This window comes from Exophiala viscosa (assembly GCF_022695815.1).
Source record: "Exophiala viscosa unplaced genomic scaffold EDD37scaffold_4, whole genome shotgun sequence".
Lineage (NCBI taxonomy): Eukaryota > Fungi > Ascomycota > Eurotiomycetes > Chaetothyriales > Herpotrichiellaceae > Exophiala > Exophiala viscosa.
The window spans coordinates 471,180-485,718 of NW_026944356.1; the positions used below are offsets into that span (position 1 = coordinate 471,180).

The window sequence follows — 14,539 nt, forward strand, 5'->3', positions numbered from 1 at the left end:
TCTTGAATTATGATTGGCTGATACTGGACTACCGCCTACTCAGTATTGTTGCTCATTACCAGTTCATCCAACTGTCACTGCGAACATTCAGGAGTACCCGGGACATTGTAGAAAGGTCATTCTCTATCGTGCTCTCATGACTGAGATTAGAGCCTGTGTACAAAATACATGTGCAAATGCGAGTCGAGAAATTAATCCCTTTTTGAAACCCTAGCCACCTCCACGCCTGTTTGCTTGCAATCTTGCCCAGTTTGCACTCCAGCACTTTTCCGAAACTCCACAATGCTGGAACAAGGGAAGCGATCCCGCAGCCTGCATTGAATCGGAGAGCGTGTGCGAGAGTAAGAGCAGCATGTAGCCAAAATCGTAGAGTTCCGCGTCCTGATCAGTACCGCCACCAGGCATGCCACCCGAAGGTCTGCAGACACTTAGAACGTACAAGGCCGCCACAAGCCACAAGCAGGTCCGCTTCAACTTCTTCTCAACAAGTGCATCAATGGCCTCAACATTTCAATCAAATCATGAGGCAATCGCTCGAGACGGATAGTTTCGGCGGTTGTTGCGTTGCTTGGTTGGCTTCGAGACAGTGCTCCATCCCTCTTCTTCCAGCTCCGCCGTGGTGGTTCCTTCGGGAGCAGCTTGTGGTGCTTTAGCATTGCGCCACGACCCATTGGCCTTGGCTGGGGCATCTTGTACAATTTCCTTGGGTTTGACAGCTTTGTCATCGACCGGGAGATGCTCCTCGCCCTCCTCTTCATCTTCTGCAACCATGTCATTCCTGTCCGAATCAGCGCGACGCAGAATGTCAAACTTCGGCGTAGCCTCTTGTGGGGCTTCCTCATCATCGTCCTTGGACGTAGTCGTGTCGTTTGCTGGGGCTTCTTTCGTTTCCTTGCTCTCCTTGGTTGTTGGTTTCTCTGCCTTCTCCTGCTCGGCTTTCTCTCTGGCCAGGCGCTTCTCCTCAGCTTTGTCAGCCTTGGCCTTCTCGTCGGATTCCTTCTTTTGCCGGATAGCCAGTTGTCGCTTCTCTTCCACCTCCTTCTCCTTGGCGGCTGTGTTGACAGGACGTGCGGCACCGAATGGGCTAGCTTTCGAGTCGGACCCTGGAGCTGGGGACTCAACCGGCACAGCCTCTGAAACAGTCCTCTTCTGCAGATTCAATCTGGGCCTCGTCGTCGGCGCAGCTGCCGGGCCAGGGGAAGAAGGCTCGCTAGCTTCAGGGGTGGATTCTTTTGCTGGAGCATCGGGTCGCATTTTAGATCGCCACTGGTTATCGAGTTCTGGAGCTGTAGGTTGTCGCTCTGGTGGCGGCCGCTCGGTAAATTCGCGTCTAGGGGGTCGCGAACCGTCTTGCGATGTGCCCTCACCCCAGGCTGGCGAGTTTCTGCGGAAACCACCCTCTCTGCTTCCCTGTCTTCCTCCTTCCCGAAGTGAAGTGGGAGCAGGCGACACTGGTGACAAGGGGCCCCTTCTTTCCCAGTTCGAGAAATCTCTAGACTTCCCATCGCCCTGTTCGAAGGCACCACGACGAGGGCCGCGCTCACTGCCTGCGTCTGACATATTGTCGAAGTTGCGACCACCGCCAAAACCACCGCTAGGTCGTTCAGAGACCCTGCGCTGATTGGGAAGATCGGGCAAAGGCCCCTTTCTTGACCAGTCGCTAAAGTCTCGAGAAGAATCTCTGTCTTTGGCTGTCACTTTCGTCAGCATGTACATATAATCCACCTTTCCACATTACTTACGCGGCTCCGCCACGCTGACACGAACTTGACGACCACCAAGGTTGCTACCGCTCAGGGCCAATGCAGCCTTAAGGCCGTCCAGAGTTCCAAATTCAACGTATCCAAATCCTTTTGGTTTGCGATCCATCTTGTCCTCTACAATGCGCACATTGGTGACCGCGCAGTCGCTGAAAAAGTCGCTGATGTCTCCCTGAGTGGCGTCAAATGAAAGATTTGCCAGATGTGCGGTGAATGGAGGCTCAGTGGGAAGAGGGAGTTGTTCGCGCGAAGGATAGCCGTCTCGTCTGTCTATTACCACTCGGGGTTAAACGCTTGCCGCAATTGATACTCAGCAAGGTATGCTAACCTGCGAACCCATTGCCCATTCCCATACCCATACCAGTGTTTGTGCTGAACGTTCGGCGCTCTGATCCGTAGCTTGGTCTGTCCGAGGCTGTCATCACAATGTCGGTCAGTCTGGTTCTCCTAGTCGGCAGAGAGTGAGAGCAGTCAAGCATGGAACAACATACATGGAAGAGGCATATCCTCCATCTCGTCAGCCCATGATCCATAATCTGTACCAGTCAGTGACCTGAGTAAACCCCGCCGACATCGCGGTAGAACGTACTCTCGTCCTGCAAGAAGGTCCCGAGGGACATCTTCTGGTTCTTTTTGGGACCTATCCATCGTTAGCAGGTGATTCCGAGGATGCCTGCCCATGCGAGAGGGTTGCGCATGGATACGTCAATGATCATACCCATGATTGCAAATTCTTAGCAGGGCGCACTCAAGTGTGCGACTGCCTGCAAAACTGATGGTTTGATGTGGAAGCAAGGTCCGGCACGTATGTGGATGTGCCTAGACTAGACGTATGAGAGACCGAAAGAATAGACGGTCTTGATGAAGCGCCTGGAATGTTGGCGCAAGTCTCAAGGAAGACTGAAAGGTCTGCGAGAGTCGAGTGCAGTCTGCGTCCCGTTCTCTTTCTGCCGGGGCGAGAACTGATCGGGGCTTGGCATGCGTCCATTGCCGATCCCTCGCCGAGTCAGATTTACCCGCTTCGCATCAACCGAGCCTCGAGACACAACGTTGGTTCTGTCCGTTCTTCTTTCCTGGTTACAAGAACACCTGATCTGAGGGCAACATGCCCGAACTTCAGGCAAAGTCGAGATCATCTGCCGAAAGAGCTCTTCTGGATCCATTATTGCCTTCATTAGGCGTCGGAACTGCTACAGGTAATTGTCCTCATGGAGATCACAATGTAGGTTACTGACATCCTCTGGCAGGAGCATTGGGCGTGGCCTATGGTACTGTAGCTGGTATTCTTGTTTCGACTCCAAGACCGCTGCTGTATTCATCTGTGTCTGGAGTGCAATGGTTTTGTGCAGGATCAACCTACTTTTGTATGTTCGGAGTCAGGGTTTTGAGTCTGACCGGCCCACTGACCATCAACAAGACTGTCGTAGTGCTTTACTCGCACAACCATCACTGTCCGCAAACAATGACCTCCACCGAGTGGTTGCCAGTGGTATAGGCGGGTCATGTGCTGGAGCTGTGGCCGGAGCATTCTGTGAGTGGTGTAATATGGGCTTTTGCGCATGGAAACTGATCCAGTAAAGTACCGAAGGGAGCCATACGCTCAGGTGGCATCATCTTTGGAGTACTAGCAGCCGTCACCCAAGCCGGGCTGAATTTTGCGCAAGGGTCGTCCATTGGCTTTCCTTCAATTCTACAACGTGGCCTTGCAGGTCTCATTCCGATGAAGTCACTCTCCGATAAGGAATATGAGGACTTGCTTCTGAACAAGTTAATCAAAGTCGAGGCGGAGATCTCAATCCTTGATGATCAAATAGCGAACTTACGGACCGCAAGCAAACAGCAGATGCCAACAAGTATTGAGCATACTCACGACAGCACAAAGTGAGTCGTTAACGACCCGGATTATCACAATTCTATCATAGCCCAAGTCCTGGCAGACAGTATTAGCCACGCACAAAGGGCTCAAGTATTCGAAGGCAGCAATATGGCCAACATGCCATGCTTTCATCTGGATGCCGACCACTACAGCCTGAGCCTATAATGTCAGAGGGACAAAAAACGTATGAAAAGCGACACCCGTAGGACATGGGACGCGGGCCTCCTCCAATCCCCCTCCGCCACTTCCGTCTGGGCCTCGAAGATGCAGAAGCAACTCAGGGGCACGAAGGAGGGAACTAAAAACAATCGACAGCCCGGATTTGGTGGTTCTCTCGACACCCATTACTGGTGAGCCGGCGTGAGGATTAAGTACGACTGAGCAAACGGGAAGTCCTGCTTTCTTCACCTGTGGTCGATCGCGAGAGACGATGTGCTGCCACAAAGTAAACCCCTTTGATTTTGGCGCTGCAGAATCAAGCAATGAAGGCCTTCGCCAACATGTATGGTGGACAGGACCCTATCAAGTCAGCGCCCAATTCCTAAGCATCTCCAGGGGGTGAAGACGGTCGTGTTTGAAACCGAGGGAGGAGCTGAGGAAGACTGGCATTGCACAACGTCAATTTGGACCATATGATGCGATGGCTCTGTCTTGGAGATGTTTAATTAACTTCATGCACCCCGAAGAGCTGGGATCCCTGGCCACACCTCGATCCGCTCATTGGCACCGAGAGTTAATGTGGTGACGTCGGAATTGTCTAACTTAGGATAAGAACAGGTTATTGCTGCCATAGGTAGTTGAAAAAAGCTTGTCATGCTCTCCTCAAGCTTACTCATTAATCGGATAGCCCAATAATGACCTGCATGTTGAAGGTGCCAGGCACACTAGGCCCTTTGATTTGTTGCACAAGCTAGTTTAGGCGGGATGAGTTCATGCCTGGGGGTCCACTAAGCTTAGCGAGCAGAACCACCGATGGAAAGGCCTCCCAGAAAGGTTATCTTCGAGATTGTGATGGAGAGATGGAGAGTGGCCCGCGCGCAGCATTCCCTCCGCACCTTTACGTTTGTCCTTCAATCGCTGCTAGCATTGACCGGACCTGCCGGCAACTTCTTTTCTGTTGTCGCGAGTCCTCTTCCTTTGTCGCAATGACACGAGACACATAGACCGACCGTTTACTTCACCCAGTGCAGGGTTCGCAGATCCTCAATCTCGCAAAACCGACAACATCGACCCGGAGATAAATCCGCGGTTTCCCTGGCCTAGCACGGCGCCTTTTGGGGAATACCAGCTTCGCCGAACAAGAAGAAGCCGCTGGGACACTGGAAGAGTGACAATAGGCATTGCGGAAGGCCATGGCAAGAGCTGGACTGTCTATTTGGCCTCGCCGGTTCTCCAGCATGAATTGCGGAAGACTCGACCAGAAGATCATATAATATGGTCACGATCACCGTCTATCGAGCTGTTATCGTTGTCGCCCTCTTGCAGGGTGCTGAGACTTGAAAGATGCCTTTGGTCAATGCCACCTCCGTGGCCGCCTTCTTCATCCTACTGTACCTGTCGTCTTTCGTCCTGCTCGCCGTCCTGCGCATCGCTACCGGCGTCTCTATACAACGAGTTGGCTATTTCAGTTTGAGGCATATATCCTACACACCAAGAGATGGACTGCGTATAGACCTGCGAGGACTTGGGCTCAGTCTACACAGACCCACGTTTGCTCAGCCAACATGGATAAGCGTTGTGTTCGAGGAGCTCAAGGTTACCTTTGACCCTGCCGTGTACGAGAACTCTACGAGTCGTTCTGCCCTCAGAGACAAGTACAAAGGAAGCCATGTACACCATAGCGGACGCCGCAAACCAGGTGGACGAAGTGAATTATGGAGAAAGTTGACCAATATCAAGGAGCGACTCAAACGGATACACCGTCAGATCAACGTACTGCGTATGTTCGATATTAGTTTTCAAAACACCACTGCCGAGGTTGTGGGAATTGGCTATATACAGATCACGAATCTGACCCTGGCTGTGTATACGAGACGCAAACTTCTTGACAGAGGACGCCTTTTTCGTCATAAGAAGGAACCTTTGGGAAACCAAAAGCCGGCGGAATGGGTGCTTATCGTCAGAAGCGTATTATTGGGTGTTGGTGGCCGTGACCCTATGGAGATTCTGGACGCCATGACTATCAATGTCCATGGTCTGCTCTACCAGGAGCGTGAGGGCCTTCGTGATACCTCCATCGCCATCAAAGCAGGTCGTCTTCACATCCCTGTTGACGAGATACTTCACTTCACGCAGCGAGCCAAAAAGATTGCAAAGTCAGATACAGATACTGCACCACCATCTGAGAACTCTATCGAGCAAATGTCGTTCCAAGATGTTGTTGAAGAACTGGATCAACCCGGCAGCCGGGAGGCATCGATTGTACAGACGGTGGCTGACTCCAAAGAATTCTTCAGTTCCGTTCTTCGCAGCGTGCAGGAGGTTCAAGTTGGATTGAGCTTCGTTCGGATGTCGAAAGAAATTGTGTCCCTCCGACAGGCAAATCTGCCTCTGGTTGCCAATCTTGTAACCCACGAGATCGGAGTTGATTTGCACAGACTGGATCAAAACTCTCCTTCTCACCGCATGTACTTTTCGAGGGACGATGTCGCTCATCAGGCTTTGGTAGCGGCTGTCTCGATATCCCTCAGCTTGGACGAAGACGATTCACACACGAACAGGATCATGTACATCCCGATGGCCACGACGACGATCCGGACGACATTGCCAGCCAAGACAATGAGCTTCACCCAAGATCGAGACGTGGCCGAAAGAAACACAAATATACTATTCGCAAACCTGGTTGTTACTTCTCCATCGCTCGATTTAGTACCGCAGCATCTCATGAGGGCACTCGCTGTCGCTCAAGCCCGCAAATCACCGTCTCGGAGTCCAGCCCAAAATCACCATCGCCTTATATCCAGATTACTTCCAAAAGCAAGTGTCAAATTTTCGATTCATGAGCCGGTGGTCAGGTTCATATTACCAGTGGCAAATGCAGCCCATGCGGCTCCCGGTGAATACGACATGATAATTTCGTCGATAACGTCGATTTCTCTGGATATTGAATCGTCCCACTCGGCCGGAAGCGAGCTCTTGTATTCCTTGGCTTCAACCTTCCGTGTAATGTCTCATCAACTCTATTATCAAGCGTCTACAGGCGTCAAACACAAGATCATGATCACGGAAGCGCTGGAAATCAAGGCTCAGGTGGCTGCGTCCAGGGACGTTGCTGTCAGTGTTTCAGGGAACCTCCGAACGTTCTCTATCATCATGGTGCGGGAAGAAGTCAGTAAAGCAATTTACAACATCGTACGGCACTTCAAACGCCGTGTGCCAACAGAGAATGTCGCCGTACATGAGACACAAGCGACCAGTTTTTTGAGAAAGCTCCCATCTTGGATTGTTGAAGCGACCTTTGAAGGTTCTGGCTTCAGTATCGAGACTGCCGGTGTAGATACCAGCGTCTCAAGTCAAACAAGAGGTGTCGCACTAGAACTCGAGGCTTGGACGGCACACTATGCGTCGTCGTCGACGGAAGCTGCACGAAAGACCTTGACGCGGAGGAAAGCATCGAATTCTGCCCGGTTCGATGAATCATTTTCGCCAAACCGCCATCTGTCGCCGCCGACATCACCACCTCGACATCACCATGTCGATCCAACTGACGGACGACGTCTGACGTTTCACATCAAGGGGCTAGAAGGTTACATAATTGAGTCCCTCGAAGGTTGGGAACCAAAGCCATTCACATGGATACCCAGATTCGAAGTTGCTCTAAGCACCACAAGAGATCAGCAAGGTCCGATTTTCCACATTCACTCGGTAATACGCGCAATATATCTGGAATTCTCCCTTTACAGGTTCTATTCAGTAGGCGTCGCAGGCTCGATTATCAAAGATGCCTTTCTCGGACCAGCTACGCCGGTGCAAGCGGATGTCCATCAAGCCTCTCCCGCCAAGAAGCATGATGTCCCTACACACCACCCACACCCTCTGGGTCAGGAGCTTACTGTTATTGATGTTAAAGCCAACTACGTCCAAGTCAAGGGTCAGATGCCACACGACCCGCAATTGCTCCTGCAAATTTATCAGGTATCTGGAGGTCGACACCGATGGTCTCCACCATATATGAGATCCGAGCTTGTACGTTTGCACGCTGAAGCGCCTCATTTGAAGAACGTCTGGGCGCGTGTTGTGTCTGCAAACAATGTTCGTCTTGATCTGCGCCACAGCAAGAAGAAGTCGCAGCATGGTTTAATAACAGATGAGAGATCTATTGATGTGACGACAGACTTTCTTCGTTTGGCGGTGCCTCATGGGTTGCAAATGTACAGGGTTTTTGACAATATTGTCAACATCAACAAGACAATGGCCCAGCTCATGCACCGCTTCAAGACCAGGACGAATGATTACATCCTCAAAAAGGAACCTGAGGGTCCTAAAAAGGTCCCCCGGATCTCACTCCGATCCAAAGCACTTTGTTTCGAACTTGAGGACGATCCTTTCGAATGGAAACTTGGTGTCATCTACCACGCTGGTCGGATTGAACAGAAACAACGGCTGGCGAGAGAGGATGCCTTCCGCCTCAAAGTAAAACGCTTGAACGAGGAAAGAAGGCCACGTGCAGAATCGAGGTATCGAGCTCACTCTAGTCGCCGAGCATCTCCGGACGCGGGAGCTGACCACGCTTCCCGCCGTGCCAGGAGCGTCGATGACACACCCAGGAAACGAAACTCTTCAAGGGGACGACGAGGTAGAGACTCCGCAAGGATCCGCTACGACCGTGATGGAGTCTGTGCATTGTCAAGCACTGCGAAGATAGATGCAAATGAAGCATGGGAGAAGCTTCAAGAGCACAACGTCAGGAGCTGGAAGAGACGCATCGACTGGATGATGAAGCTACAGAACAACACAATCAAGAACATCCGCAAAATGTTTTCGGGTGCCGACGAGCCACCTCATGATAGTGGAGAGCATGAGGCAATTCTGGGTGTGCCAAATCGGCCAGGCTTGATGACTTTGATCATTAGTGATCTACATCTCATCATTGACAAGCCTTCTTTTCCGTACGCCGAGCTGCCCAAGTTCCTGCACGAGATTGGCAAAGGTATGCCTTATGACACTCAATACTCACTTCTCATTCCCGTCAATCTCACTCTTGATATGGGGGAAGCTCGTGTCATGCTTCGGGATTATCCCCTCAACCTCCTTCACATACCTGCAATCCGGAATGGTCAATCCTCTCGCCTGCCAAGCTGGTCTTTGAAGACGGACTTCGTGATTGCAGAAGAATTCCGAGACGAAAAGTCCATCCGACATGTCAAAGTGGAAGTGGTTCCTAAGGGACAACATGCCCAGAGTGGAGAAGAAATTCCAGGTTTTTATATCGACGTACGCAGGACCGTCTCACCTGTCAAAACATACTCCAGGCCTGTCATAGACATCAATACGAGCTTGCCAACGACAATATCCTGGGGCACATCTTACCAGCCTGTCATACAGGACATGATGATGACCATTGAAGGGTTTACGAAACCGGAAGTTGATACTTCAGAAAGGGTTGGATTCTGGGACAAAATCCGCATGAGCTTCCATTCACGCCTCGTCGTGAATTGGAAAGGCGATGGCGATGTACAGCTGCGACTGAAGGGTTCGAGGGACCCTTATGTCGTGACAGGCTATGGTGCAGGTTTCGTCATGTGTTGGCGAAACGATGTGCAATGGGCGATACACTCCACTGACGATCCCCGCCAGTTCATGACCGTCAGAAGTGGCGAGTATATTCTGGCGATCCCAGACTACAGTCATGAAGCCCGCAATACTCCTGAACGGCGAGGCACACAAGATTCAGACAGTGTGTCCACCAACAGCTCACAAAAGAATGCTGCAATATTCAAGAAAGTCATCATGAAGATCTCTGGAAATGTCCAGTGGACAGCTGGTTTGGTCTTTGAACGAAATCTGGATGACGGAGGCCGCACTTCTAAGTTCATACCCCACTACGACGTTATCCTGAGAAATCCAGCTACGATGCCTGGGGTCGACTTCAAGACCTATGATGCGTTTCGTGGTTTCCGCAGCCAGCAAATTCATCTCTCCGTTGCAGTAGCGGCCCCGTTCGACCGCGACTGGGTAGGCGCTGATACAGCTCCGTCAGAAAGCTATAACAGTGTCCATCTCAGTCCAAGGTTCTTCTCTCACTTTCTCAGTTGGTGGTCCTTGTTTTCTGGTGCGATGTCTATACCCATCCGTCAAGGTCCCTTATGGCGGGGCGTGGAGAAGAACAGCAAGAAATTTGGTCGACACTTGGCCACAATCAAGTACGGCCTACTCCTGTCACCTCTTTTCATCGCTCATCTGTACAAGCACAAGGATGCCGAGGATTATCAGGAAAACGTGGTATCTGCGACTGGTTTGAAAATCAAGATCGACAGCTTTATGCTTGACCTCCATCAACGACGAGAATATTTCGATACTCTGTTGAAAGGCAAGTCCAAACAGATGAGGACAAGCGGCATGAAGATCAACAGAGCGGAGCTTGACTTTATGCGGGCAGATCTACGAGCTGTCGCAGCCAGCATAGCTGGGACGACCGCCGAGGATCTGCAAAAAGCTACTGACGAGACACTGCCTTCTTTTCAAGAAATTGCGCCGAACATTGACATGTCGCAATTCACGATACCCGATCGTGATTTCTCTTGGATTGATATGGATGATTTTGTGGAGTTGGACTGGGTTTTGCCGGCTGAATCGAATCCCGAGACCAAGATATTACCTCTTGCGTTCACTCCAAGGTTCACCTATTTCCGAGAGACGGAACACGGAGCTGGTCATATCCAGGGCGACGACTCCCGGACAAGTCCTTTTGGTGACGAAGACACGCACTTTTGTGTGATGTCCCAAAACAATGATCCACGCAAAGTCCAGATGGACCTGATACAAAACCGGCTTCACGACCTCGAAGAGAAGCTTCAGGCTCATTTGAAGTTGATGAGCGATCATGAACTGCGCGTGGTTCGCGATGGGGAGCACGACCAAGCAATCATGGATAAGCAAAACACGCTTGTGGCTCAGAGGAGAGAATTAGAGAGTAAGCGAAGATTCTTACAACATGGACTGCGACGCCTGATGGGTAACATATATCCCGCGGATGCTGAGGACCAGGAAAAGAGTAGTCCTCAGGGCACAGGAAGCAAAGCCACTTCGACTGCTGAACTTGTGGACGGCTCGACTCCATCAACACCTCAAGTGGATATGGATGCACTCGACTCAGAGACTCACGACGAGTTCGCGAGTGACTTCAACAACCGCTTCATTATTCACAATGCGCAGGTCAAGTGGAACAATTCGCTCAGAAACATCATTCTTCGCTACAGCCATCAAGTCAGCCAGCGCCGAGGCTTTGTTTATTACATGTCGCGGCGTGCCGTCAAGTTTATCCTCGACATTGTGGACGAACAAGCAAAAGCAAAAGAGTTGCGACGCAAGCAAGAAAGAAAGCATGACATTCCGGTCCCAGCTACTCCAAGTGTCATTTCGCCTACGGAGGAGAAGGACGAAGACTCTGTGGTTCAAGACCGCATCAACCAACTATTGAGTGACGCCACACGTTTCGTGCAGGTTGGTGACGCCGATCAAGATGGATCCTCGAACGCAGAAGGAGACGATACGGCTTCAGAGAGGAGACCGTCCAGTGCTGATCTCGGAGATAAAATAGCCGAAAACTTTCAGGCGATGAACAGTTATCATCTGCGATTGATTGCCCCTCAGATTCAGCTTCAAAGTGACAAGAACGAAAAGGCGGTCGTATTGATTGCGACGAAGGGTACGCAGCTGAAAGTCGTCTCTATCATGGACAAGGCACGAATGGCAGACGAGGTCAGTGGACTTGTTCAGCGCAGGTTCGCCCTTGACATGGACGCTGCGCAGTTCTTCGTCGCTAGTCAGAAGACCCTGGCGAAATTTCTCCACCTCTATTCTGGCAACAGATACGGCAACGTCCCTGGTTCATCATGGCCTCCATGGGTTTCTCTCGAGGCCATGTTTGACTTCCATTTGGAGCCTTTTGGCTTTCAACGGGTCATTCAGAAAACGTCTGCAAGTCTCCGATACGAAAAGTACAATCCTCTTCGCCTCAAATACAACGAAGAGGTGGAAAGTGATAGAAAGGGTGAAGTCAAACATCCGTCGCGGCGAGAAAACCGTATCGATCATTTATGGGTCGACTTCCCCAGAGTTCGTGCTCGATGCGATTCGCAACAGTATTACACAATGTATATCATTGTCCTGGACCTGCTACTCTTTAGTGAACCGCTGGAGAAGACAAGAAGCGAGCGGCTTGAAAAGATTATGCTTGCATCGGACTTTAGCGATCTAAGGGGCGCTCCTGAAATGGCCCAGAGCCTGCAAGAACGGATCAGACAACTTGAAGATATCAAGCTTCACTTCCAGATCAATGCGAAGTATCTGGATAAGCATGGCTGGCAAGATCGGATCAACCTCGAAAAGGATCTCGCCAGTTGTGAAGACGAACTGTTCTTTATCATGAAAGCCATCAACACCTCTCAGCAGAGGAATGACGACCGAAAAACAACCGAGACAAGTGGCCTCTTGAGGTGGTATCTAAGTGCTTCCGAGATCGTATGGCATCTGATGCTGGACAAGGATCAGCCGCTGACAGAGTTCCAACTTGGCAACGCCGCATATGAGCGTATCGATAACACTGACGGTTCGAACCATAATGCACTAGAGATTGAACACATCAGAGGCTGGAACTTATTGTCGAATGCATTGTATCCCGAGATCATTGGTCCTTATTATGAATCAGCTGATCGACAACCAAGCATAGTGGAAGCGCAGAAGATGATACAAGTGCAATGGTACATGCTCGAGGCCATTGCTGGTATTCCAGTATTGGAGCAATTCTTTGTCACTGTACATCCACTCAAAGTGCAACTGGAACGAGAGCTTGGCAAGAGGCTCTTTGAGTACGTCTTCCCTGGCACTGGATCTGACGCTTTCGATGATAACAACTCTTCGCCTATGTTGGTGAGCAACATGGAGCCTCTCGATGAAGGTGACGATCAAGAACTCGAGGCGGCTCAGAAAGCTTTGATGTCGGAAACCGACCTTCGTGGTCCAAGCATGGAATCGAAAAGGGAGACGTCTCCAGGCGAGATGGCCAAGAGGTTGAAGCCGACTTACAGCTTGACCTATCGTGAGAAAGCGACTCCGTCCACATCATCGGGCAAACCGAGGGGACTACGGGTTCCATCCGAGCATCACACATTCTTCAAGCACTTTAACTCGTCAAATCCTCGCGCAGTTCTGAAGGAGCCTACTCGCAAAGGATCTAATAGCAGTCTAAGATCCAGCAAGAAGAATGACGTCTCGACTACCAGCCTTGTTGCATTACGCAAATCTGAAGAGAAGAAAGGAGGCATGCTGCACCGGACTAGAAGCAAAGACGGCGGTCTGGTCACCAAAAAGGACAAGGATAAGAAGGACAAACCTTCAGACGACCTGTCACAAATGATGTCCCGAGCATCGAACTACATGACTCTCGCGCATGTGAAGTTGAACAGCTTCGTCATTTGTTTAAGCTACAAGGGCAAGGGCGACAGAAACATTGAGGATTTGCACGACTTTGTCTTCCGCATGCCGACTCTCGAGTACCGCAACAAGACATGGTCGAACCTCGACTTGGCCTTGCGCTTAAAGAAGGACGTTATCCGAGCCCTGATATCCCATACCGGCGCCATCATCGGCAACAAACTATCACACCACCGACCAAAAAAGCAGCAAGTGGAACGACTGAAAGAGATTGCAGTGACATCGACCATTCCGAACTCTGACATCAATCTGCAGCTGTCCAATACATCGGAAAGTACGAGTCTGTACAGTTTCTCGCAGGATGACAAAGACGACGACTTTGAGTCTTCGGGCATCACGTTCCGCTCGCCCACAGATCAGAACGGGCACAAGATCCCCACATTTGGACCCTCGCCTTTGCTGAGGAGTGGATCGTGGACCTCGACCAGCGGTATCAACATGCCGAGCACCAGCGCTCTTCAAATTCCGCGGTCGAGCCCCAGTGGTGGGCTGGGAGGAAGTGTGACACCATCGACAGCGGCGTCGAATAGTAAAGCGCCTTCTCTCGCGCCGTTGGCCGGCGCGCCTGATAGGCCCAGCACGGCAAATCATACTGGTGTGCCGAGAAGTTTGTTGAGCAATACTTTTGGCCGGCACTTTTCCGAAGCCGGCAAGAGAGGCGTGCATTTTGGCTCGTTGAGTCTGCATAAAAACAATCAGGGCGAGAGTCGAGGCGAGCACCACGCCGGACAGAGTCAAGGGCAAAACCAGGGACAGAACAATCAAGGACAGAATCACAGTCATCAGAACAACCATCAGAATCATCAGGATGGGGATGGAGCCGATAGTGATCCGGAGAATCAAAGGCGGAATAGCGTCTTGGTGTTGGGAAGGAAAGTCCTGCATCGGTTGAGTTAGGTACTTGACTAGTGGGAGATGTCTTCCGGAACGGAGGACGATTGACAGCGCAGGTGTGGAAGGAAGGCAGGTTGGATACCTGGGTATCTTGGAACTCGAGCACAGTTCCGTCCCAGACTACCGACATGGCTTGGTCAATGTTTACATAGCGAGGAGTGAGTGACGGGATATATGGGTTGTTGGCAACTTGCTTTTGTTTGAGTGTTGAGCGTAGCGAGTCCTGCACCAGTACAGGCGACAATTGCAAAAAGTGTGTAATCGTTTTTGGACCTCGAGACAAGATGGCGTTTATTGTTCGGTAACGCATAAGTATTAGGTTTCACGAATTGAGCCTGCTCGGATCCAAGGAACT

At 51.0% G+C, this 14,539-nt stretch overlaps 3 protein-coding genes across 3 annotated transcripts; 2 read left to right on the forward strand and 1 right to left on the reverse strand.

The window, feature by feature from the left end:
* Positions 1-23: 23 nt before the first annotated feature.
* EDD37DRAFT_627955 (translation initiation factor eIF-4B) lies at positions 24-2,674 on the reverse strand. Its single transcript, XM_062816410.1, has 5 exons — positions 2,350-2,674; positions 2,252-2,296; positions 2,089-2,175; positions 1,743-2,030; positions 24-1,691 (listed from the first exon to the last, which is right to left on the reverse strand). The coding sequence occupies exons 1-5, from the start codon at positions 2,378-2,380 to the stop codon at positions 520-522; spliced, it is 1,623 nt and encodes a 540-aa protein (XP_062670661.1). The 5' UTR covers positions 2,381-2,674; the 3' UTR covers positions 24-519.
* Positions 2,675-2,865: 191 nt separating this feature from the next.
* EDD37DRAFT_608257 (uncharacterized protein) lies at positions 2,866-3,645 on the forward strand (the record flags this gene model as incomplete). The annotated part of the gene is made up of 4 exons (XM_062815041.1): positions 2,866-2,956; positions 3,008-3,124; positions 3,178-3,291; positions 3,341-3,645. The coding sequence occupies 4 exons, from the start codon at positions 2,866-2,868 to the stop codon at positions 3,643-3,645; spliced, it is 627 nt and encodes a 208-aa protein (XP_062670662.1).
* A 1,324-nt stretch (positions 3,646-4,969) lies between these two features.
* EDD37DRAFT_361945 (mitochondrial protein from FMP27-domain-containing protein) lies at positions 4,970-14,436 on the forward strand. Its single transcript, XM_062811862.1, has one exon. It carries the CDS (start codon positions 5,140-5,142, stop codon positions 14,185-14,187), a length of 9,048 nt encoding a protein of 3,015 aa, XP_062670663.1. The 5' UTR covers positions 4,970-5,139; the 3' UTR covers positions 14,188-14,436.
* Positions 14,437-14,539: the final 103 nt, after the last annotated feature.